We start from the raw sequence: 24,802 nt of genomic DNA, 5'->3' as shown, positions 1-24,802 counted from the left end.
ACAGCGTGAGCCGCTGCCGAAGGCTGCTCCAACCCTCAGCCTCCTCCCTGGTGGCTCTGGAGCCCGGCGCAGCCCTCACGCCACTGTCTCTCTCTCAAAAAACGCTCAAGAAGCCTCCTATCCACACAGAGTCGAGCTCTTCTTGGCACCAGGATGTTAAAAAAATAAAGGAAAAATTATGACAAAGCATCTCTGCTTCAAGTCCCTCCACACAACAGCAGCATCCGACTTTGGGTACAGCTGAACAGCACAAGTATTCGGTTTTGGCAGAGCACTCGGTGCTCCCTGTTCCCCAGAGCCTCACCTGTGCAGGTAGGTCGAGCTTTGTTCCACGTGGGCTTCCCGTCGCCTCCCATTACGCACGTGAGCGTGGAGACCCCCTCGATGTCGTAGCCGCCGTCGCAGTAGTAGGTGATGGTTGATCCCAGCTTCAGATCCRTCCCCACGCGCGTGCCGTTCTTAATAGAGCCCGGATCGAAGCAAGACTCCCTGGGATTCTCTGCAAAGTAAAATTGCCAGGATTTTTACTGCTCTGACACAATTGACGTCTGGATGATGGCACATTTGGGGGCTTTTCTCCTGTGGGATTCCACCTGAGTGTATTATAAAGACTAGTGCCATTTGTAAGATTCAGGTTTCCAGCATTTTCCCATGCTGCTGAATTGGGGGAATTAAACAGGCCAGATTCTGCCCCAGACCAAGATGCTCAGTTCCAGTTCAAGCACACTGGAAGAAGAAAAGCTTCAGTTCACACACACACTTACAGGTACCTAAAATCCAATCAGCTAGACAAAGCTTTGATTTAACCACACTCATTTTTGCCCTAAGGAAAGGCTGCAGAAGGTTTGCAACCACGAGCGTGCACAGACTGAACATGCAACCTATTTTGGAGGTGCTTCCCCTAGTGCGTTATCTGCCGGGCACCTCTCACTGCAGGATCTAAGAGCTGCCTGTTCTCGCCMTGAAAACACCAAGCACGATGTGCTACAGGGTTGACTCTCCAGATGTGCAGCATTGCTGCAATTATTGCAAAATAATTACAAGCAGTTAGACAAAATGAAGACATTTTTCTCGCTGCTCACTATGCCCAGCAGAGTTAAAAACCCCATTTACATAAGAAAATTCCAGTAAAGACTACGAGGTTGTCAGGATATGGATATTTCTTTCCTTCTCCTTCCGAAGGCTTTTTTCTTTTCTTTCCTTTTTTTTTTTTCTTCCTTTTCCTCCCCTCCATGAAATAATTAGAGGCTTTGATTAATCCTGCTCTTTTGTCATTTGGAAATTGCTCATTAAAGATGAGGGCTTTTCTGAGAGCAGTGGGTCTGTGAACAATTATAATGTGTTTAAGCATTAAATCATAGGCTTTTAGTATGGGGGTGTGTGGAGAAGGAGAAAGAGTCAAGGCCCCAGATCTTGCTTTTGTTTCTTTGTTTGCAGTGAAAAACAGGATTAGCTCTATGGCTTCCTTCATACAGCAGCTGGACCACTAGCTGGTGATTCAGGTAGAGAGGGGACAAAGAAAACGTGAAATGTTTCCATGAGGAACTGCCCTGAACCGCAGCAAGRGAAGCAGCTACTTCTTTCCCGCAACATCGGCTCCCAATTCTTGGGCCACGGACTGCYCAACACTTCTCAAGGACCAGGAGAGGCTGTGGAGTCGAGGCTCCTCAAGGAGAGGCCGTGGAGTCTCCTTCTCTGGCAGTCTTCAAAATCTGCCTGGATGCCACCCTGTGCCACRTGCTACAGGTGCCCCTGCTTGAGCAGAAAGGTTGGACTAGATGATCTCTAGAGGTCCCTTCCAAWCTCAACCTCAATCTCAATTCTGTGATTCTGTGACCAGTACACACTTACATCAGAAAATTACTACTCGACTCCATGAACCAACTTCAGGAGCTTCTGGTGGGTTAGCTGTGGTCAGTGAACCACCAGTGGTGTCCCCAAAAGCAACGAGGATGTTCCAATTGCCCGGAGTCCGCTGCAGCACACAAGCCATTTGCAGGAGTAAATGCGCCACTCACTCCTCCAAAATATTTCTTCATTCTACAAGCCTTTATTCCTCTGAACTACTAACATTAATTTGTGCCCAACAGCTTCTTCACGGCCACTTTATGCCTCTCTTGTTATTTTGAGCAGCCTCACTGCCTTTCATGTAGAAGAGTTGATGTGGCTTCAACCTGCCAGTCAGCCTCCCACCCAGCTGTCAGGCGGCGTAGCCGCACGCTTGATCTCAGCCTCTGCTCTTGCTTTGAAAAATCATGATGTGGAGCGCTCGAGTCGCTGCCAGCTGCGGAGCAGGGGGTGAGCTGATGGCTGCGTGGAGCCTCTCAGCTTCTGCTGCCTTTTCCTCATCCTTGAGCGTTTCTCTTTTCCCTGGAGGGTCCCTGCCTTCCGGGACATTGCTCACCGGGGCTGGGAGCGCATCCCGACACGCAAGTCCTAGGCATCGCTGAACACTCTTCGCTGCCACCGTGATCCTCGGTGGAAGGCTACAAAGGGAGCTCAACTCTGGGGAGTATTTGGTTGCACGGTGACAGCTAAAGACTCCTGAGGGAGATGGGGGAAAGCCACAGCTTCCCAAGGCCTTGATTTATTGGGCTACAAAGCGAGAACTTCACTGCTTGTCCATTTAGAATTAAGGTTGTATTTCACTCGGATACTTCCGAATTAGCCTGATGTCCCAATTAACATGGACCCAACCTGCCAAATGTTTGGAGAATAGTCAAGACAAAAATGCCATGAGAATCATCTCATTAGCCCATAGAAAGAAGCATCCTCTGCTTCTCCTCTCCTTTCCCAAGGAAAACTCAAATCCTGCATGAGCTCCTAGACTAGGGGGTCAGGCTTTTATCTGCACCTTCAAGAGCAGCTTCAGAGAGCCGTGGTCCTCCCTGCACATGGTGAGCTACAGCAAGCCCTCAACAGGCACTAAGCCTTAAAGCAAGGCTTAGCAATTGCCTGAAGGACAGATTTTTCCACAGCAATCACCCTCTGAGGAAGAAGGGACAAATTACAGGAGGATGTCTCAGCCCAGGTGCAGCTCTGGCACCATCAGCAGCTCTGCTGCACCAGCCAGGAGTAGGGCTGCCTTCTCCAAAGAACAGGTCTGTATTTTCAAATGCTAATTGCTTTCGGGTCAAGTTTCATGTCCTATCTCTGAGTATTCCAATGGTAAAACATTGGATTTTTAAACAGCTTGTCCAACAACACAGGATAGTGTTTTTGTGGAGAATTTCCACCTTAAGTACCCCATGAGAAATGCTGAGTATATGTTTATAGGCTCAAGATGGGCAAAATAATTCTGCTGAAATAATAGTGGATTTGAAATAAGTTTTTTYCCCCCCCTACTCTTCCTTTGGAAGGGTGAAAAGTAATCAGTTTTGCTTCATTTGCTTTCAATTTCACGCCTCTCCACTTCTGCCCTGCAACAGAAAAAGGAAACGCTAAAAATCCTCCTTGCTTTGGAGCATCCAACCTGGAAATTCCTTCCCACTTCGCGCCCTGCAAATGAGCAGCCAAACCTGAGCATGCACCTGGGGGGACACTAAGCCATTGGGACACCCCGCTCATGCACGGAGGGCTCAGGGACAGTGACCTGCCTGTGTGCCCACGAGAATGGCATCCCCAGCATGTGCCAAGGATGAGGAGGGCGAAGGTGGCCCAGTGCAACCCAGCAAGCGGCAGACCTGCCCTGCACATTGCCACGGCAGCGTGGTCAGTCTCTGCGTAAAAACATCACGGTGAATGAATATGTGAAGGGGAGCTCAATAAAACGCACGGTTTGCAAGATGCTGCTGTGCAAGCTGATTAGGGGAATACAGATGACTTCCTGAGGAGAAATCTTAGCTTTCTGCAGCTAGGATATCCATAAAATATTCTTAAGCAACAACTGGAACAGGCCATCAATCTTAGGCATGTAGCAAGCAATCTGTTTTCCTGTATTTATGCTTTTGTTTTAGAACTGTCTTTCGTATCCTGTAATCAGCAACTTATCACCCTCTGGATTAGTTAGGCTAACACTTGCTGGGTTCCAGTGAATCTGCCGTGAGCCCAGMGCACTGCTTTGGCAGACGTGCCATTAGCGAAGCTGCTGCTGCGAACCAGGATGATGATGATCATTTCAGGAGAGCTGCAATGGGATGCCTGGGGAGAGCACATCTTCGCAGAGCGATGGGGAGAGCACGTCTTCCCTTTCAGGAACTAGCTCGAAACCAACATCTACTCGCTCCTGGTAAATCCTCCCCAACAATAAATCCTCTCCAGTTGAAATTCCCAACGATTGCTTTTCAGTTGCACCTGCCCTTTGAAACAACCTAAACTTCTATGCAGACAGCACACCGACCCTCTGGAAATTTAAGTGTGTGGGGAGAATCCACTTAGGATTTCTTTTCCAGCAATCTTACTTGATTTTCTTCATTTTGCTGCACAGCTGTCGGTGCTGCACGGGTCCAGAGCTAAGAGCTAAGTCCAGCTATTAGGAATCTCGAGGGGTTGAAGGCTGCCTAGCTGCACCGTGCCCTCGCACACCTTCCTGTGGCACTGCAGCGGTCCTGGGCCTCCCCTGCTCTACACAAAGCCCGGCACAATAAAAGCCCAAAGCTTTCTCCTCTCTCCCTTTTCTCCATTCCTCCTCACCCCAGAGGAGGACTTGCTCTTGAAGAGCCATTGCCCCCGAAACAATTTCAAACGAAGAGCTGAGGCTGTTTGAAATTCATCCGACACGCTGTAGCTTCAGGCTAGTGCTACAATCCCAGTCCCCGAGAAGATGCAGCAGTTCAAGGAGGGACTGACAGATGGCTGCTTTGTTTTCTTCCCCCGAACGTTCCTGAAAGAGGACCACAAAGCCCCTGGTAACGAGCAGCGTTCTGTGCACAGCGGACACAGGTGACGTCTGGCATTTAGGGAGCCAGGGGCAAGGGCCGGCGTGGGCACCCGTGGCCACCGGGCGCAGGGAGGCTGCAGAGAAGACGGTGTCTTTGAACTGTACTTGGGATTCCACTCGCTGGCGCTGAGCCGAGCTCGATATTTGATTTTCTAGCACACACACTCCCTCCCCACCTTCCTTTCTTCTTCTGCAATTCCCCACAGCTCTATTTTCCACAGCTTCTCAGACTTGAATCCTGGGCTCCTTGTAAAGTGCGGGGAAATTAATGAGCAAACTGAAAGCCTCATTCTTTTCTCCCAGCAGTTTGGCTTTGTGGGAAGTGTGTAGGCACGATTAACACCGTAGGAGTGTTTAGGAGAAAAATGCATCACACAACAACCCTAATTTAATGAGATTTCATTCCTTAACTACTTTTTGGCTGTCCAAAAAGAACAGGGAAAAGCAGTGAAGTCCAAGACTGAATTATCAGTAAAATTAATTCTAGTGGGAGCAGAAAACTAAATCTGTAGAATCTTAGCCATTATTATCTTTTCCTTGTTATTTTATAACCGTACTAGAGGTAAGGCCGCCTGTCCAGTGCAACCAACAGGACTCCCCATTTCAGATAAGAACAGCAGCCTTTGGCCGGGTGAATCTCCAAGCAGAAACCACAGATGAGAGCTGGAAATGGGAGAAGAAAATCCCTGGATGCCATGGAGGGCTCAGTGGCAGGAGTCCATCAGCTCCAGCACAAGCTGACACCGCTGCACAAGCGAAGGCTTGGGCAGCAGGGCACACATCCAGCTAAACCCAGGTCAGCTAAGTCATTGACATTTCTTTTCCATAACGCAAACCGCCCCATACAGACCAGAATGTGTTCCTTTTTTTCTCATCTTTTAAAAAATCTTTTTCTGCATAAACCTGGCACATTGGGCCCCTTTTTTCCAAGTACGTTATTTACTACCGTTTGTAACAATTCTGCTCTTTTATCTGCATGACACATGAACAAGACACAAACCCTGCCAAAGTCCTTGGGATTTCTGCCCCCATCTTCCAGAAGAGCCGTGCCAGGTTTGTCACTTCCCACCTTGCTCCATCGACAGAGAGCTAAAGCACTCAGGGAAAACTCTAATCGCTTCCCTGTCTCTGCCCATTAGAGCTGAAGCCACCAGAAACTTTTACTCCCTCCTCATGCAAGAAAGAAAAGCCAATATTGTAATAAACYGAGATACTTGTGAACATACTGTTCTGCTCATTTTGCTGATTACCATTCCTTCAGTGTTTTTTTAAGGAGATGCTCTAGAATTTTAAGTGGAGCAAAATGCATCAACGTCAGCAGAGCTCCACTGACTGCAGACAGGCAGGAATCCACCTCCATGATCCCTAATTCTGAAGGCAGCAGCCCAAGAATTTGGTGCTTTCAAATGACAGTGCGAACAATGCAGAATGCAGACAGATCCCATATTAGAGACGTATGTCTGCACCAACTTCTTTTGGACCTGGCTGTTTCTGCTGCTAAGAATAAATCTTTAATCCAWGGCAACGTGGAACATTCCTAATTTCCAGTTAACGCTTCAACACTCCCCACAATTCTGAAAGCTCAAATCTGGAGCTATGTGCCATGTTCTGCTTTTATGCTGCATTTTATGCTGCTCTGATCTACCGTTCTGTATTGCAGCCCTTGAGCTAGCCTACAGATCACCTCTACCCTCCAGCCCTCCGTACCTTGCCCATGAATCAGAGTTGGTAGTAGCCACAAAGGTAGCCAGATTCTCAGCAAAACAGAGGTTTCCCACAATTTCTATAGCTTCTTCYACATGGTTCAATTAGATGGGTTAACCCAAGGATAAGTGCAGGCAAAATCCCAAGTACTTTGCTGAGTCAGATGGCTCAGGTGCTCCCACCCGGATGTATTTTACCTGTGTAGTCAATGACGAATCCAGTGTTGCTCACGGAGGCATCGCTTCGGAAAGCGAGGAAGAGGCTGTTACTGCTGCTCTCTATCCTCTCGGGCAGCTGGGAGCCATAAAAGCTTCCAATGAGGGGGCTGAGTGAATCAGGTCCATCATAGATATGAAGGAAATCATACCCAGGCTCCAAATTAAAGCTGAAAAAACAGAAGAGGAATGCTTSAAGTGTAATTAAAGTGAATTAAGTACACTACAGTAGCCCCTGGGGAACAACAGGCTGTTGTCTCAAGGGGCTGCACAACCACATAGCCAAGAAACTGCTTCTGCTCCCTTCTAAGCTAAGTAGGATGAAGGGAGAAGAACAGGACACTTCTATCTCCATTCTGCACGTAAGGGAAGGAGGCCTGGTGCTGATGGCACAAGCTGACAGTGCTGTAGGGGCTACAGCACCACTAAGRTGCTGAGTTAAACACTTATTCTCTTTAAAAGCCACACGTAAAGAGAAGCTGCAGGTGAAATATATGCATCTTCTCCAATGTTAAGGTCCACGTGAGGTTACTCCTCGCTATGGGACACCCTTCCAGGGCTCTCTCTGCAGAGAGGAGCAGACCCGCAGGGCCGCCTGGCGCCCCGGGGACACACGTACGTGTTGAACACCAGCGCAATGACGTAGTCGGGCGACACCGTGAGCTTCCAGTCGCACTCCTTTCCCGGCGGATAGGGCTCCGGGTACTGCGGGGACAGGATCACGCCGGACGGCCCCGTCAAGACACCTCCGCAGGGAGCTGGGGAGAGAGGAGGCGCAGGGGTGAGGCTCGCTCTTCCAAAAACTAAGGAAACAGCCGATGAGATACGGGAAGGAAGAGCAAGCTRTAGGGGTAGATAAGGGGACAGATAGTTGACTGTGTCATCAGATAGGCATTAAGACACATATTGCAAAGCTGGCTGTGGCTCTAATGGAGAGCAGGACTCTCTTGTAGTAAGSAGGACACATACGCAGGGAAAGAGCTGTGGATGCTATTACCATCTTTGGGAGATAAGATTGTAGGATATAGAGGAAGGAAGAGAGATGCTCCGTGTGTTCCCATTGTATGTATTCAGATAACTCCCTCTCAGAAGCTGGTTTGTTGCAAAATAATGTCTGGGACTAATGATTTGTTYGTGTTTACTACAGTCACCAGCACATTAAATGCCAAGCTGATTGAAAAATCAATTATTACTTTTTTTAAAGGCTCAAAGTGACTGCACACATTTCYACTGTGGCAAATGTTGGTGATTGATTTATTAGTGAGCCTTTCTGCAGTCTTTGCACGAGAGATGCCAGTCAGACCTGCCCTCTTGCTCAGACTCATCTTCCCCACTGCAGACAACAAGACCTGGCACCACCTGTGAACAGGCATGGAAATCACAGCACAGAACAGGGAAGAGCTCAGCTCAACACCATGCTCGAACACTCTGGAAGTAACCCTCGGGTTAACCTTTAGGATGCATTCCTTTCTCAGACTCTGAAGCCAAGGGAAAACTCCCAAGAAACCTTCAAGTATACAGAYTCATTTTTGAAAAGCCTAAGGGAGCTGAGTGCTTAACGCCCTCCGATTGCTTTGAAAATGCCACCCAGAGTCTCCAAAGGATTTAAACTAGAATCTGGTTCAAGTTATTGCCTTTTGGAGTTGGGTCTGGATCCAGACTTCAATTGCCCCAAATCCCCGGGGATTGCTTCAGCTGAGGATTCAGTTCTGCCCACATTATTTAGGGAATGCAGAAGTGTTTCAGTAAAGATGGGAACATGCATTTGAAATGCTAAATACAAACACAAGATCCAAACCTTAAATAAAATCCATTTTCCCATTTGGCTCTAACTAGGCAGCCTGTTACACAGTCATTGTAAAACTGACTTTATCTATCCACTGATTATTCCCCCAAATCCTCTGTGATTGAAGGCAGCGAAAGAGCAAGAAATTGCTTTCAGGTTTTTCATAGTCTATCACAGGGCTTATGTCTCCTAAAACAAGGCTGCCAGGCCTTTGTTCACAAAGAATTCAACACAGCATCTCCAAGTCAAATAGCCTACAACAAAGATAACCCATGAGAATTCCCCCAGCTCAGTTCACCTCGCACTGAGATTAAGGCACTGGCTGTGTCTCTATAAAGTACTAAGGGCCCAGCTTCTGATGTCGAAGAACTCAATGGCTACATGGGCAGRACATGCAACCACCCGACTTAGTTACATCTCCAGAAAGCCTAAAAGGATGGTCCCCATCATGCTGAAAGGGTGCTGCACTAGACTAGATTCAGAAATCAAGTCATCCTGTGCAGGCCACAGAAGCTTCCTAGCTAGCTTTTAATATGATCTTTGGAACAGAATTAAYGAGTTTTCTTTTCCTGGGATAACACTGCATAAACAGGAATGAAGGTTACAGGATAGGTAATTTCTATCTAGCATTTAATTGGCCAGCAAATTCAGTATTCATTGCTTTATGTGCTTAGCATGACTCTTTTCATATGTTCTGGATGTATTAAAAAGATCTTTTTTATGAGCTTCTTTTATCTCTTTATGAGCTCAAAGAAAATGCCAGTTAGCTCTTTCCTGCCATAGAATTTGCTACCTCTGTAGGCAGAAATCACCTAAGTCCCCACAGCTCCGGGTGCTCTGCACGCACAGGGCTACGCAGCGGCTGCAGGCTCTCCCCAAACAAGCAGTGGGACAGCCATCTGGGACGCTGAACATCTCCTCTTCCAGCCAGGAGGGATTTGTCCCTTTCAGGTACAGAAATCTCACAATGAAATCAGGGCAGGGAGCTTAGTGCAACAAGAGGAGACATGCACGGCACATACCGATGCAGGAGGGAGGGTCTGGTTGCCAGAAAAATCTGTTCTCAATCTGCACACAAGTGATTTTGGCCTCCCCTTGCAGAGCGTATCCCGGATTACACTGGAAGACGATGGAGTCGCCCGCCTCTTTGCTGTCACCACTTCGGCTCCCGTTCTGCGGAATCCCTGGGTCGTTGCAGGAAGTGGCAGTAGAAACTGCGGAGTATTTAAAAGATGTTTAGTACAGGTTYGCAGAATTTCCTCCTGGCTAACACCCATCTGCTCCACAGAAAAATATTATTCCTTATTTTTTTCTCCAGTCACTTCAACCACATTAAATTTCATATTAAAATTTCAAATCTCCCTCCCACTATTATCTGAAATATTTTCCTATACCCACCACAACAGCCTCTTTCTTTCTATTTCTGACTCATTGGCAGAGCACAGTAATGAAGACGCAAAGGGAGAGAACCCAAAAATTCACACTGCAGATGCCAACCACTGGCTGCACGTAGACTGTCCCTCAACACACATCCAAACAGTGACTTTATTTCTCCATCTTTGCCCCTTTGGTGTCCCTTAAAAGTTGCCACATGCATAAAACCCAACTTTTACTTCGCACTGAGCATCTGTTCCTCCAGCTGGGAAAGGCCCTGGGGAATGGCAAGTTCAAGAGCACTACACAGAGTGCAAGCTGGATGTGTAATTGTGCACGTGCATGTTTACTTAGCAAGTCCAGCCATCCACTGATCTTACATGGCATTTTTATAGACTTCTGTGTCAGACACATGCTGCAAAAGAAACGACTCTGCTAGCACTTCTCACTTCCACTGACAAGCAGGGAAATTCAGCCTGTGAAGCATCAAGCCAGATCCTCCAGGAATGCAGGTGTTTCCCTCCCCGTCGCGCTGCTGTGGCTCTTGGAGGTATCCGATGCCCCCCATGAGCCTCCAACTCCTCTGCCATCCCAGCTGGAGGCCAGACACCAACCTCACCGCTGACTGCGCTCGAGGCCGTCAACACTAGAGCTGTTTAACGCTATGGAAGATCACGGAGAGAGAAGTTTTGTAAGCTTATATAGATCATTAAAGTTCACAAGATGTGAACCTGTCCCTTCCTGAGCTTAGGCCTGACTACTTAGTCACACCTGCTGAACAAAGGCTTGGAGCAGCAAGGAGTCAATAAAGACCCGCTCCATATCAGGCTGCTGAGCAGAGCTTATTTCCTGCTAAGTTGATACGAGTCCATTACACCTAGCCAGTTTACAGCAAGCTCTTCTTAAAAGAATCAGAGAAAATCGCTCTCTGTGCCATTAAAGATAAGACAAGTTAGCAGCCTGTTCTGGTCTCCCTGCCACTGAGACACGAGCTGGCAAAGAGCGAGAAAGGCAAAGCCACCTGCAGCACCCTCAACGCTGCCCCTCATGACAAGGCATTTCCTCACCGTGAATACTTGAAAAAACATTACTGTTTGAAAAATAAGTCTGGACAACACCGAAGAAATACTATAAAGCCTACCTGAAAACTGAATAGCAAAGCCCTGCTTGCTTGTGAAGAAATCCGTGTTGAACTGAAGAATGACAGAATTGAAAGTACTGTGGACGTCACCGGGTAAGACAGACCCGCTTATCTCCTTTAAGATGATGCCGTTCTCCACCGGCCCGTCCCATATCCTCAGCACATCGTGGAACTCCTCCGTGTGGAAAACCATGAAGTGGAGCCTGTGGGACAAAAACAACTGGAGGTCACAGCACAAATATAGCTCTGTCTTCTTCTAAAAAGAGTTAGGAAGGTATCAACCTAGGGCAGCATGGCCCACTAAGAAACATGTTCTCTTCCAACATCTGCCACTCACCTTGGACAAAACATCGCAGCCACCTAACTCCATCTCTCCACAAAAAAACATCTCCTAAGTCATATGGCTCCTTAATAAAAAACTTATGTGCTTAAATGGAAAGCAAGTCACAGATATTAGTGTCTGCTGAACATCTGAGTCCCTTCCTGTTTTCTGTCCTAAGCAAGTGGAATTACCAGTCTCTCCTCAATGTAATGTAAAGGTCCAGAAGACCTCCGTGAGCAGTGTAAATGTCCCCAGCTGGGCCTGTCACTGCTGCCTCGGTGCTGGCAGGGCTCAGACATGGCAATGAGGAGCTGTCACACRCACAAAAGCCTTCAAGGACATGCAGGAAACGTGCAGTGGAGAGGCACAGAGCCTGGGAAGGGAAGGACAAGGGGTCTGTCCTTGGTTTTACTGAGCTCTATTATAGATAAACACAGAAATATTGAGAAACTTATTCGAAAAGGAAAACGAGCAGGAAATGAGCTAGGGTCCCTTAAGACAACCAATGTAAATTCATCTAATTCACACAGTGCCCCTGTGTCGCACACAGCAACAACCTTGGCTGTCCTTTTGCTTTTTGGTGTCCTGCAAGGAACAGCTTTTTGTCAAGGGCCAGCATCTACTGATAAAATGCATTGATTTTTGTTACCTGCACTAAGATCAAAGAATTTGCTCCTGGCACCAAGCTAATCTTGTGTAACAGGGGAAAAAACGGAAAGGAAAACAACCAACACCAACTCCCATTTAAAAATACCCTGTCGATGCTGCTAGAAGAGAAACCTGGAACAGGCCAGTGCTATTAACTGTCCCCAAAGTTAATAACAAGGGAAGGGTGGCCCACAGATGGAGGTGGCAGCAGCAGTCACGGCTGAGACACGAGAACAGGGATGTGTTGGATGCAGGGAAGGACGGGCTGAGCATCCATAACGACCACGACCTCGGGAAGACGCCTGTGCACGGCAGGACTGTGCTGAGGGCAGGGTGCTGGGACAGGGACGTTACACCTGGGACGCTTCCAGGGAGCCCCAAACCTGTCCCAGGACAGATGGACGGGAACTCCACGCCAGCAACGCAACAAGCCCTGTGTGAATACAGGGAAAGCAAAGCCTGGGGATGCAGCAGTTTCGGGCTGAATAGAAAGAGGTCATGGAAGCTCCTGGAGCCCATCAGGGCACCTGTGTCTCCTGGACGAAGGAGCAGAATATAGAAATCCAGTGCCAACCAGGTGCAGCACAATTCCTTCCTGGATGCCTTCCACGCTGGAGCGGATTTTGATGCATTTTGTAAAATTCCAGATCTTGCAAAGCTCTATGGAGCTCAGCTAGCAAAATAACCTGAGCAGGAAGGTAGCAGGAGCCAGCTCTCCAAACACACGGTGGGAAAGTGAGGGACAGAAAGCAAAAATGAAGCTGGCAGCAGCACTGAAATGACACCATGGTCTTCACCTGGTATTTATTACGATGCGCTGAATGCAGATGCCATCTCCTTACCGTGCATTTCATAGCTCTGCCTGCCCTGCAGGGAGAGCACGAGGCTGTAGCGCCGGCATGGCACGCGTGCGGAGGCGCCTGCAGCGGCACCGCTCGTCCCGCCTGAGCCCAAGCGGGGCTCTCCCTGCTCCGAGCCCCGAGGGTGCCAGGGCCACCTCGGTGGCGCRAGGACAAGGAGCGGCTGCTGCCCGGCCGAGCCCTTGGGGTGCTCCAGGACAAGGAGCAGCRTCTCGGCACAGACAGGGCTGYTCCTGCTGCCCTCGGGGAGCTCCCWGCTCCAGGCTGGGATACATCAGGGTGCCTTTCCGGCCTGCCCTTAAAGCACCAAGCGGTGGGAAGGCGTTTTAATTGCTTCTGCTCTTCATCACGGCATTATCACTGGGGAAAACGCCRCCTGACACAATGAAATCAGGCTAATGCAGGGTAACTCCAGGCATGCCATTCTGAAACGGGGACACGGATCTATAAACTGTACCGAGAAACCCTGTGAAAATAAAACATTCAGATACTGGGTTTAAAACCCTGACAGAGAATCCACTGAGGAAAACAGGGAAGCATTCGCTTGGCTGCTTTCCCATTTATCCGGGGCAGACATAAATAAATAAGGTAGAGCCATAAAAAAAATATATATACTGCAATGTACTCAGCAACAAAATGACATCCCCAGAATCTGACAGAATCCAAAAGAGCTGAATCATAAATCTACCTAGCAGAGACCTTGAGCGAAGTGAAAAAAGCCAGACTCAAGGAAAATAAGAAGGGATTATAGCAGAGCCGCTCTCTCCAGGTGCCTTGGTCAGATGATGCTTGTATCTTCTGCTGATGCTTGGGCTCCCCAGTGCTAGTTAGCCCAAATGGCCAGAACTCACCGTGGAAATTGTTGGAGTAACCGGAGACAAGGGGAGAGATGAGGGGGGACTGGTGCCCGTGACTYCTTCCAGCTCATCCTGCTGCCAACAGAGCCCAATCCCAGCCCAACTGCGGGGCCGGGGCCGACTGTGGCCAYAGAGATGCTCGTTCCCAATTTGTTTTTAAGAAGCCATTTGCAGACAGGATWTCCCCACCGGGAGGATGCTTTCAGCAGGGTAAGGAGGTGACACAGTGCAAGGCTCTCTGTCCAATGTCAGTTGACTCAGGTATCTACTGGGAGAACTGATTTTATTAAGAAAAACTGGTGTTCTCTGGAGCAAATCAATCTTTTCAATAGGCACATCTGTAACTCTACAGCATGATTTCTCTATCAGCCTGATTCTATTCCCAGCAGGGCTTAATTTAAGACAAGACAGAGCAACCGGTTCAGCAGACAATGGAGAGAAGAGGGTTTTATTTTTGCACTCTGACAATCGCAATTACATGCATGAAAATGCAGCTAAAAGCAAATTAGGAATTGCAGCTATATATATAGGTGACAGAGGGCAACGCTTGCAGCTTAGCAAGGAAGGGAGAGGAAGAGGCGGCAGCCAAGTCTGGGCACTCTGWTGAGCCATTTAGTCCTGGCTCTCCAGAGAGCATCTCCAGGCGATGTGCAGAGCATCCCCTGCACGTGCCTGCCCAGGAAAGGGGATCCCAAATGGAAAGCCATAAATGCTGCACCCCCACATGTCTCCACAGAGGCAATCTGGAAGGCCTGGGTAGTTCTACCTGCATTTCTACATGAGACCGTGAAAAATGCACCTGTCAATATAGTACCTTTCACCAGACAAGGACTGGCAATATCAATAAACTCGCTGATGACACCGAGGTTGCTGCTATGCAATGAAATGTGACCTCCCTACGTGCAGACGCGCTCTCCGCTGTGCACGCAGCCCTCGAAGGCGACTTCAGGCACTGCCCAGCACAGCCCTCGCTGCCCTTCGTCCCCGTGGGGTCTCTCTGTGGCTCTGTGAGCACAACCCTGGCTACCTGTGTTCACACACACGTGGTCGCACGTGCACACGATTAATCCTCTCTCAAAGTGCAGCCCGTTCACATGCGTGTCAATAAGGGACATACTCGTTTTTCTAGCGTTCTCTTCTTCCTTTCCTTCCCATCTCTCTGTGCAGATACAGCTTTATTCAAAAGGCTCTGGTGATTAATTTTAATGCAAGTTATAAATGAGGCCTTTATACAATTGTATCATGCGTGAAGAGGATTATTTTTCCAATGGATTACCATAAAAATGAAGTTGCTGAAAATGTGCTCTCTCAACAGCCCAGAGATCATCTGTTCTGTTTGAGCTGCCAAATAAAGAAAAAGRGAACTTCTATCTCTGATGAAAGGAGGGGTCACAAGGTATATTACCAGATTATTGCCTGGCATCATTTCATTTCAGGCTTGGCCCCTGTCAAGCCTCTGCCTGGGGCTGCAAGCGCATGAGTCCATGCATTTGTGCAYCCTTGCACGAGTGGACAGCATTACGGTTGTGTCAAAGCCATCGTGGGGCTGGCAGGGTCTCCTGTGTCAGGGTGAGGGGTTTCACGCCTCCTTTGCCCTCAGGATTAACTCAACCCAGCAAAACCTGCCCAGATATAAACTCCGRTACTACTGCACCCTAATCCTAGGCATGGGAATAACGGTGAGCAGCAGAGATCASAGATGAAGCATCACGAAGTAGAAAACTGCTTGAATTTTGCTGGTGGCTGCACTAACTTTATGAGCCAAATGTTCTCATACCATGCTTACCTAACTGCCTCCAAGTTCACATAACTTATAAACAAATTAACATTTCAAAATGCCATTTTCCAAAAGCAAAGTGGCAACAGAACAATAAGAAAAGGCAGAAGAGCAGGAAGAGAAAATTGTCTTGGGTTTCCATACAGACCAGATGTTTAGAAACTATCTTGAGCCTTCCCTTTGGGAGGGTCGTTACATTTTATCTGTTTCTTTTTATTATTAAAACCATAAAATAGTGCAATTAGAAGATGAAAAGCAAGGTCCCATTTTTCCGGCTGTCCACTCACATCTGGGGACCCTACGCCTGACTGTTTAATCATTTACACAAAAGTAATTTGACAGATCTCACCCCTTTCAGCGTTAATTTCCTCTGGCTGCAGGAATGGGAGATGAACCAGCTCCATAACTGCCTTGTATTATCCTTCGCTTGGATGTGATCTGCCAAGTAATTTTTTTTTTTTTTACATATATGTCCTCATTTTAGGATTATGCCATTTGGACATATGCTGGATATTATTTGGAAACTCAACATTAACATGGTGAAAAGAGTTTGTTTCTGCCTTTAAGTGAAGGGCATTTATACTAGATACACACGTGAAAGCTTTTAGATGCTCACTTAATATAGCAGTATCACAGACAGAAATAGCAAGTAATTCAGGGTCACCATCACTTGATATAATAGACGTTACAAGCAGAGGCCACACATGGCTCAAAAGTAGAAGCAAAGGGGAGGGAGTGATGCTTTCCATCTGGCAAGGAGGTAACACCAGCACTGGCTCGCTCATTTGAGAGTCTCAAAGCAACACTGTATTCTCTCCACCAAATTCCTATAATGATGAAAATGAAGTATTCAAAGGAAAACTTAGTTGAGCTMATTTAAGATATCAAAGTCAGGTTTTCTACAGCAAAACTACTGGGAGATTTTAGGGCACCTAAGGGATTAGGAACCCCAACAAYAGAGTTTTACATTTCAGCTAGCTCTGACCTCAAGCTAGGAAAGCACAGAGCAAACCATCAACCACCTCCCCAAGGAACAGCAGAGGTTAAGAGTCCCTGAAGCCCCAACTCACCCTATTGTGCAACCGGCTTCTGCCTCGATCGTCCAGATACAATTGAGGTTATGATCGTAGGGTGTCGGGTAGCCGGGAGACAGGATCCGTCCTGACGACTCTCCTTTGATAGTTCCCCCACACTCAGCTATAAGAAACACATAGTTCAGTTAGAAGACTCATTACCTATTACAGCACTCGGCCACAATGCAARTTTCATCTTGATTACGATGGAAAGAGAATTTCTTGCTGCTTAAAAGAGATTCTCAAACCTCACAAACCAAAGATAAGGAGAATCACTTAATTCAGCTAAAGTAGTGAGTCATCAGAGGAGCTCTGCACTCCTGTGCATGTTCCTAAAATCTGACTTGTTATCAGAGTGAAGAACAACTTCCTCCCATCCTTTGGCTTCACCGTGAACAAAGGCAGAGCCAGTGTACTTCCTTCCCCAAATCACACACGTGGTGTCAAAACCCTCAGTAATTCTGACCCTGCAAATCCTGCGAAACGTGTGACAAAACTAGATCAMCACACACACATATATGTATATCTATGCTTAATGAATTTCCAAAGAAACTGAGGCTCTTAAATCTTTTCATAACATGTCCATTAAAATTCTCCAAGTTTCTATATACTCACACAGACATGACTCCCATACAAAATAAACAGGGAGCAAACAGACTAAAGATGTCTTAGTCACTAAATTTTGCCTTTTTAACTTCAATAATTAAGGCAAAAATTCAATGGAGGGCTCAGGGTACAGAAGATTCTCACTCATGGGAGAATTCAGAGCACCAATGTCTGAGCACACTGCTCACAACCGTGAAAGCAGCTTGGTGGCTGCYGAGATCTGAGAGGAGCGAGCCTCTAAGAACATCACTGTGACCTGAAAACACTACCTAATTACGTGGTTAATGAGTAGGAGACCAGTAGCACTTCATTTCAATACTCAAACCCCAATTCCAGTGTTCTAGACAAGAGCACRTCCTTCTGCAGACTTACTGGAAAAGGAGGACTCAGGACTTAACAAAGGGGAGGCTACCTTAAGGAATTAAAATATCTGGAATCAATTGTCATGTAGCTCTCAAATAAGYCTGACTTTGAACTGTCAAGAACCCAGACACACGTTGCTATCTGCCATCATCAGAAAGCGCCACTCTATTTAACAAATTCAAGTGAAAGGACAAGGACTAAAAAATGAGTCAAGTCCTCGCTATGAAGCAGAAAACCTTGTGAAGAGCACGCTGAAGGGCTCTGCGCACGGTGTTTCATGTTAAGCCAGCAGACCTTTGCAGAGATCAGTGCTCTGGATCTGAAGCTGCCTTACAAGGAATCCTTAGCACTGTCTTTTTGGATGTAGATGGGTGTAATCAATACCAGAGCCCGTCACCTGTGTTAGCTGAGGAGGAAGAGGGGCGTTGAGCGCAAGGCCGAAGCAAAGTGCTGCCTCACCTACRCACGTGGGCAGGGGTTGGTCCCAAGCTCTCCGCTCGCCAGTGAGGCAGACCAGCACCCTGCTGCCTCGCAGGGTATAGCCAGGGTCACAGTTAAAGGATACGGAGCTGCCAGCAAAGTGTCCTTCGTCGTGGACCTTGTAGCCGAACTGCGGGATGCCAGGGTCCTCGCATTTGATGAGTTCAAAACCTGGGCCAGGAAAAACAGTGTCAATTTTCACTAGATATTAAAAAAAAAATACAGTATTACTACATGTAGTATGAGTATTTTCTTCTAATCTTTCCAGGAAGAAGAAGGACTATACTGAGAAATATATTTTTTCCTCAAGGCTTAAGCAAGACCCCAGAGATGTCAGCTTTGACCCAACCTCCAATTGCCTCCAGTTCAATCACAGCAGGGTGAGTTTACCAACATAATATTGTCTCCCCTGCTCTCAATGCACTCCAGATAATACCACCTTTTGGGAAAGGGCTGTTTTATCTAGGCAGGCAACTGTAATGCAGAAATATAGTAGTACAACTCGGATTCCCATTTCACAAGGTTATGGGCCTGAGACTTACTAGAAAACTGCAGCTCAAAGCCTTTGCTCGTGTTCTCGCTGTTGGTGATAAACTCGAGCCACATGGTGCTGGAAGTGCTGTTGATGCTGGTGCCGAGCATCTCGGTGCGGCTAAAGGAGCCCAGCAGGCGAGCAGAACTATTGCTGCCATCATAGACCTAGGAGGAACAAGAAACACACCCTGGAAAACACCCCTGATTTGCTAAATCGGGGGCCAAATCTCCCAAAAGTGCAAACGGCTTCTGGAGCCAGGGAGATGATGCCAGCTAAGACTCTGGCTTTCCAATGTTTCATGATGCTGCTCGTTTGAGGAGCAGGATTCATATCCTGGAGGAGATCCGTGTATTTCTCCTCAAACCTCTGCTTATGCTGCACTTACCGCTGTGGTTTTTGAACAAGTTTCTCTCTCCTAAGGTGCGGCACAGCTACAGGGAAAAACAATCCCTTCTGCAAAGTCTCACAAATGCATCTTGCCTCCAGTATCGTTAAAAACAAACTAAAAAAAATCTTGCAAATAAAATGATTCTCTACAAGAATAAAGGACAASTTCTCACTAGTGGAGATTGATAGCTACCTTTTCGGGGAATACGTGCCAAGTTGCTGACAACACCATTGAGAAAACACCCATTCTTTCCTAACTAGCATACTCTGCATTAGCTGGAAATCTCTCTTTCCAGTGATTCCAAGTTGAAAATATGTGGATTACACAGTGCAGATATACAGCACTAAAATAAGGACAGAGATATTTCCTGGGAAGATGGCTTAGCACAGCACCATGAATCTTGTAATAATGCCTCCTACAAAAGACATTTCTTAGTGGTTAATTCTGTGATTCTGTTAATAGAATTCAGCCCAGATTTGTCTCCTCYTATACAGGATCCTGAAACTTGTAAATGCAGATTAATCTAAGACGAAGTATGGGAATGCTGAAGAGCTTGAGTATGGAGTTCTGCATTTAAATAATCCCTTTTTGGGGGCAAATCATCCCTGGTTCTTAAAAACACAAAAATAATGCTAAGAACCTCATGCTTCCTCATGTGTTAACAGTTTCCACTATACAACCGTGTAGATAAGAACAGAATTTTAGCTGCAAGGGAGGGCTGCCTGGTGCTCTAGTAAATCTCTAAAACGATGTTATTCTTCTGAGGTTCATAGGTATTTCTATGCACTTTGAATTGCACAGTTTCTGTCACTCTGTGCAGTGTCCAAAGACGCTGGGTTAAAGCCTGTCTTTACCTAGCTACTCACATGCAAAGTATTTTGCTTTAAAATAATCTCTTATTTTCCATAGGGCCTCTTTCCATTACCTTTACTGAGTTCAAAAGATGCTCAACAAACTGAACAAACATCTCTGCACAATATATATAACAGAGTGAAGTCTTCCTTCCATCTCAGTAAGGATTTCACAGCAGGGGCTGCAGTGATATGGCCAAGACATCTACATTTCTAAAGGATATGGATTTTTTTTAATCCCCTCATTAGGGGACTGATGTCCCCTGATTAGCTGCAAAGACCTGCATGAGTCAGTGAGGTTCACAAGAGTTGATTCCCTGAGATTACAGGGTACATCTTCAAGCACAGCAAACTGATGCACAGCAGTGGTAAAAGCTATCATGTCCATGGGCTTAAAAATACTGTTTCRCACATCTACCACCATCATCGTCACCACTTGAGCCTTGCTCCAGCCTCAGAGGGGATGCACAGAGTTCCTGTTCCAGCTCCACTGCCTTGCCTGGTCCCCAGGAACCTTGCTGCTGTCTTGAAAAATGCTGCACATTAGTCATCAAATGACCCAGAAATGACTGTTGTAACCAATCACTGCTGCAAGGAGGACATTTTGGGGACATCAATCCAATTCCTACTATTAGGACATACCCATGTTGCCAAAACCACCACTAAACTCAGCACTGACTGGGCCTGGCTGGCATCTTCCAGAGCGTTAGCTACAGCAAACGCTGCTGCAGTTTTAGAACATCACTTCCCTTGTGGATCTTGCTCTTGCTTCTCAGCAGCACTACCCCTCACTGCCAACGAGAGAAGAATTACCTTGAGGAAATCTCCTGCCTCCAGTTCGAAAGTCCTGGCTTTTAGCTGGATTCCCTTTCCTGGCTGGGTCTGGATGGAGTAGATGCATTCATGGTTGTTGTTATAATTTATGGGGTAGTTGGGAGACAGCAGAACACCTTGAGTTCCAGTTACAGATGAACCACATTCAGCTACACAAATGACAAAAAGACATATTTTAATAACCACATGCACAGTCTAGTCATGCAGCACATGCAGGTAATTCCTCCAAATAGTCACAGATGCTCATTCCTTTCTATACCCATCTGCTACCATATCCATGGATCTATTTCCAAGTGCAGTTAGTAAACAAAATAGTCCTTACTTGCATTGTTACTATCATTAAACCCCTCATCCTTTGGAGAAGGGCTTAATATCCTCTCATTGCACAGACAGTGAAACTAAGTCACATGAAGTTGGCATTCCCAAATGCTGTCTTGGATCCAAACTCAGAAAGACATTCTGAAAGCCAGGGAAAGTCACCACCTGCTTGAAAGGGGGCATGTACTCGTGTTCCTCTCTGATTCATGAACCAGAAGCAACATTTAAAATATTATTAGACTGATATATGGCAARGCCTTCTGCCACGCTGTTCAGACGAAGCTCACCTAGACACACAAGCTTTATATTTAATGTGGTATATAAAACAAAGTTTTTTTCCTTTAACAGTCAGCGTGGCACAGCACTGATTGCWGGTAACAGAGCGCTGCAAGTGCAAGAGCTCTCAGTGCAGCAAGGCGTGCTCACTGAAACCCGCACGTAATTACAAATGATGAAGCACTCTGGGAATGTAAAAAAAAAAAAAAAAAATCTTCCTCAAAATAATTTCTTGAAAGTGAAGAGGGTAAAACTTGACATTTCCTTTTTTGCTTGTTTATTTTGCCCTCAGCTCTTCAATTCCCCATTTGTCTTCACTTTAAGGACCCCTCTGCCTCCCTCTCCTYTTTTTTCTCATTCCCAGCTTTGCAGCAAACAGCCCTTTCCACTGAAATGGAGAGGAGCTGAGAACCTCTGGTGCCCAGGCTCAAAAGCTAGTGCCAATTTACACACCTCGTTTCCCCTCGGAACGTCACTCCAACGGGGCTGCAGAAAGCAGCTGACCTTTATTGTCCAAAACAGGGGGCTGGGGCAGCGCAGGAGCAGCCGGGGGGATCCAGGAATGCCCGGGGCAGTTCTGTTACTGCAGCTGTTTCCCCTTTCCCTGGAACTACTGACAGGACATAACCTGCAATGATTTTATTCACTGTGAAAGGAGGAGTGAGTGCTTCCCTGCGCCGCCGGCTGTTGCTTTTCCTTCACTTTCTTCTAGGGACGCTTCTCTTCTCCTTCAACATTCCTGCTTCCTTTTCAACGCTGAGTTGTATGAATCAACAATATTTGATTTTGAGCCAAATTCGAATTTAGAAGATTTGTGTGACTCAAAAGCTTGGCAGAACGATCCTCTTTAGAGCTGGAGGAGGAAGATAGCTTTGGAGTTCTGACCTATCTTGGGTGTCAGGAGATCTGGGCTTAACACTCAAAAAAATAGGAACCACCACCCTTTACTTCTCACAATTTTACATATTTTGACTGCAAGCTTTTAAGGACACAGTCTCTCTCTTATGACATCCTGCCACTGAGAGTATAATAGGATTGCTATGGATATGCCTTCACTATACAAAGCTGTGAAGAGATACTCCAGTGCATCTGAGCACAACAAGCACCACAAGAGCAATAGCACAAAGCTGCACCAGAGCTCCCAGGACAACACGAAAATTAGGTCTTACCTGCCACTGCCACAGGGAAGAAGCAAAACTTTGAGGGTCCCCTTGCAAATGGCAGGAAGGCACCTGCAGGATGTCCTCTGCAGAGGATACATCTCAGCAGCAGTTGTTGTCTCGTAAGATGCCTGGTTTCAGCTAGGGCTATTGCAGCCTGTTTGCTCCATACATATCCAGTCCCCCAGCACACGTAAACTTGCTCTGCAATGTCCATGCATTTAAGATTTCCCGTTCCTCCCTGATTAGCTCCCATGAGCAAATCACAGAGTTGTCATTTTTTCGGCCTATTTACCCTGAAAGACTTTCAGCTGTAATGCGGTGGCTTCCCATTCCTTCGGTGCCGTTCTGCATGCACGAGAGCGGGGAGCCGCTCCAAGGTGCCACGGAGCAACTCCTGCGCCAGCCTGCCGAGCCCCTCGCACAGCGGGTTGCTGCGGTGCAGGAAAGCGTCACGGTGCACGTGCAGCTCTCGGCACGCACTGGGGCCTCTGGCAGCCCCTCGCCGCAGAGGCAGGAAGGTAAAGCAGCACACGGGCACAGTGGAAACATGGCAGAGGTCATTCCCTGCTGCCTTCTCACCACGCATGGAAAGCGTGACTGTCCCCTCAGCGTGTGGGTTATCCCAGGAGGACGCTGYGGGCAGGACCACTGGGGATCGGGGCTGAAGGAGGCAACGACTGACCCTGGAGAGAGGCTGCTCAAAGGAGCCAACGCTCTCCCATTTTTCTCTAGGTCCATYTGGAGGACAGGAATTGAATACAAAGTGCCTGGGTTGGCTGGCAAAAACAAGTACATCTCCCTTGGTTTTCACGGGCACGTCTCGAATTCCCCTCTGTACCCTTTGCAGAAGGGCTAGCAGGGAGCTGGCYGTGCATGTTGGCACGGGCTGTCACCCTGTCACCGGGGCTTTGTGCACATCGCCACACATGCTAATTCAAAACCCAASGCAGCAGAGCGCTGGGCAAACGGAAGGCACCGCGCCTGCTCAGGGATGATTTCTGAACATCGAATTTAAAGCTGTGCTACAATTCCTTTCTGATTCCTACTCCTCTGATTAGCTTCCTCTGCATTGTGATTATTGTTCATGCCCTGCAGAGACTACTTGTCACAGCAGGATGACGCGACCCTCTGACCTAGGCATTAAACAGTGCCAGGAAATGCACTCAGTATGACAGGACTCAAAAGCAGAGCTCAGCACACCGAGAAGGCAGCGCAGCTCTTGCTGCGACACCGTCTTTAAAACAGCCCTCAAAGGTTACCACTACCACCGAGGAACATCCTCCTAGTAGGGCTTGCTAGAGTGCAAAAAGGCAGGGAACCTGGTCCAAATTAATCCTTCCTGATGGTATAGGTAAGCAACCCAACAGCAAGATAGACTGTTCTCCTAGYAACTAAACTACACAACAAAAATGCACTCAATTTTCCTTTCCCAAAGACCTGAGGAATTAGCAATATCCTTCCTCCTTTCCTGCTGTAGCACGTTACTGCTTTTGCTCTTTTATAGTGACCGTTAGGCTTGCAGGGGATTTTGTGGGCAAAGGAGGATGTTCTGCAGACCTTGGTCAGACAAAACTATCGCCCATGTGCATGAGGAACAAGAGGAAGAAACATGCTCGCTCTTGCAAATGACCTTTTCTTCTCCTCTATTTCTTGAATTACTGTTTAGTATGAATAATTGCTAGAGTGGCTGCAAAGAGGACCTGCAATGGTTTGGGGACAGCATGTAARAGGTCTAAGAAAGGAACCTCTGGAGGGTGAAGAAAAGCAGGAGCCTGAGGCTCTGCGTCCCAGAGTCCTCCCCATTAAAGCCACGTTTGCACTGCTTAGGACTGCCCATCCAGAAGCAGCTTTTGCATCCAGACCWTTAAGTTTGAAAGCACTCTCCCTGGAAGGAAGGACAGCCCTAAAAGGCTGGTTTACAGAAAACAGCCCCAAAGTGACGCTGGGTCTCCCACCGCTCGGGCTTCTCCAGCGCGGGCGATGCCGGGGGCTGGGGACAGCTCCCTCTCGCCAGCACCCCGCAGCCTCCCCGTGGGGACACCCCGCAGGGCCGCTGCCCGCCGAACCCGTCCTGCACAGCGCACTAGTGAACCAAGCAAAATGAAAGCACGTGACCACCTACCAACACACCTTGGCAGAGGCGAACTCCACACCCGGCGCCGGCCGCCCAGGCAGGTGATGCGCGCGGCGCCCTCCAGCCGGTACCCCGGGAAGCAGGAGAAGGTGAGCGCGTCGCCCACGCCGAACTGCAGCCCCTTGCGGATGCTGTAGGCCGGCACCTCCGGCTCGTCGCACGGCTCCAGCTCGTACTCTGCAGGGGACAAGCGGCGCTGCCTGAGCCCGGGGACACCA

At 47.7% G+C, this 24,802-nt stretch overlaps 1 protein-coding gene across 1 annotated transcript in view; it reads right to left on the bottom strand.

The window, feature by feature from the left end:
• Positions 1 to 24,802, bottom strand: part of CSMD2 (CUB and Sushi multiple domains 2) — a 239,970-nt gene that overhangs the window by 65,392 nt on the left and 149,776 nt on the right. The window contains exons 21-30 of the mRNA XM_026043490.1: positions 24,573 to 24,761; positions 20,673 to 20,842; positions 18,628 to 18,784; positions 18,065 to 18,256; positions 16,634 to 16,760; positions 11,100 to 11,302; positions 9,607 to 9,798; positions 7,418 to 7,556; positions 6,781 to 6,968; positions 305 to 499 (exon numbers count right to left, since the gene is read on the bottom strand). Of these exons, the coding sequence (XP_025899275.1) occupies positions 305 to 499; positions 6,781 to 6,968; positions 7,418 to 7,556; positions 9,607 to 9,798; positions 11,100 to 11,302; positions 16,634 to 16,760; positions 18,065 to 18,256; positions 18,628 to 18,784; positions 20,673 to 20,842; positions 24,573 to 24,761 (1,752 nt within the window). The remainder of the gene's footprint in view (positions 1 to 304; positions 500 to 6,780; positions 6,969 to 7,417; positions 7,557 to 9,606; positions 9,799 to 11,099; positions 11,303 to 16,633; positions 16,761 to 18,064; positions 18,257 to 18,627; positions 18,785 to 20,672; positions 20,843 to 24,572; positions 24,762 to 24,802) is intronic.

This window comes from Nothoprocta perdicaria, unplaced genomic scaffold (genome assembly GCF_003342845.1).
Source record: "Nothoprocta perdicaria isolate Ctin4 unplaced genomic scaffold, notPer1 scaffold_33, whole genome shotgun sequence".
Taxonomy (NCBI): Eukaryota; Metazoa; Chordata; class Aves; order Tinamiformes; family Tinamidae; genus Nothoprocta; species Nothoprocta perdicaria.
This window is presented reverse-complemented; position numbering and strand designations above follow the sequence as displayed.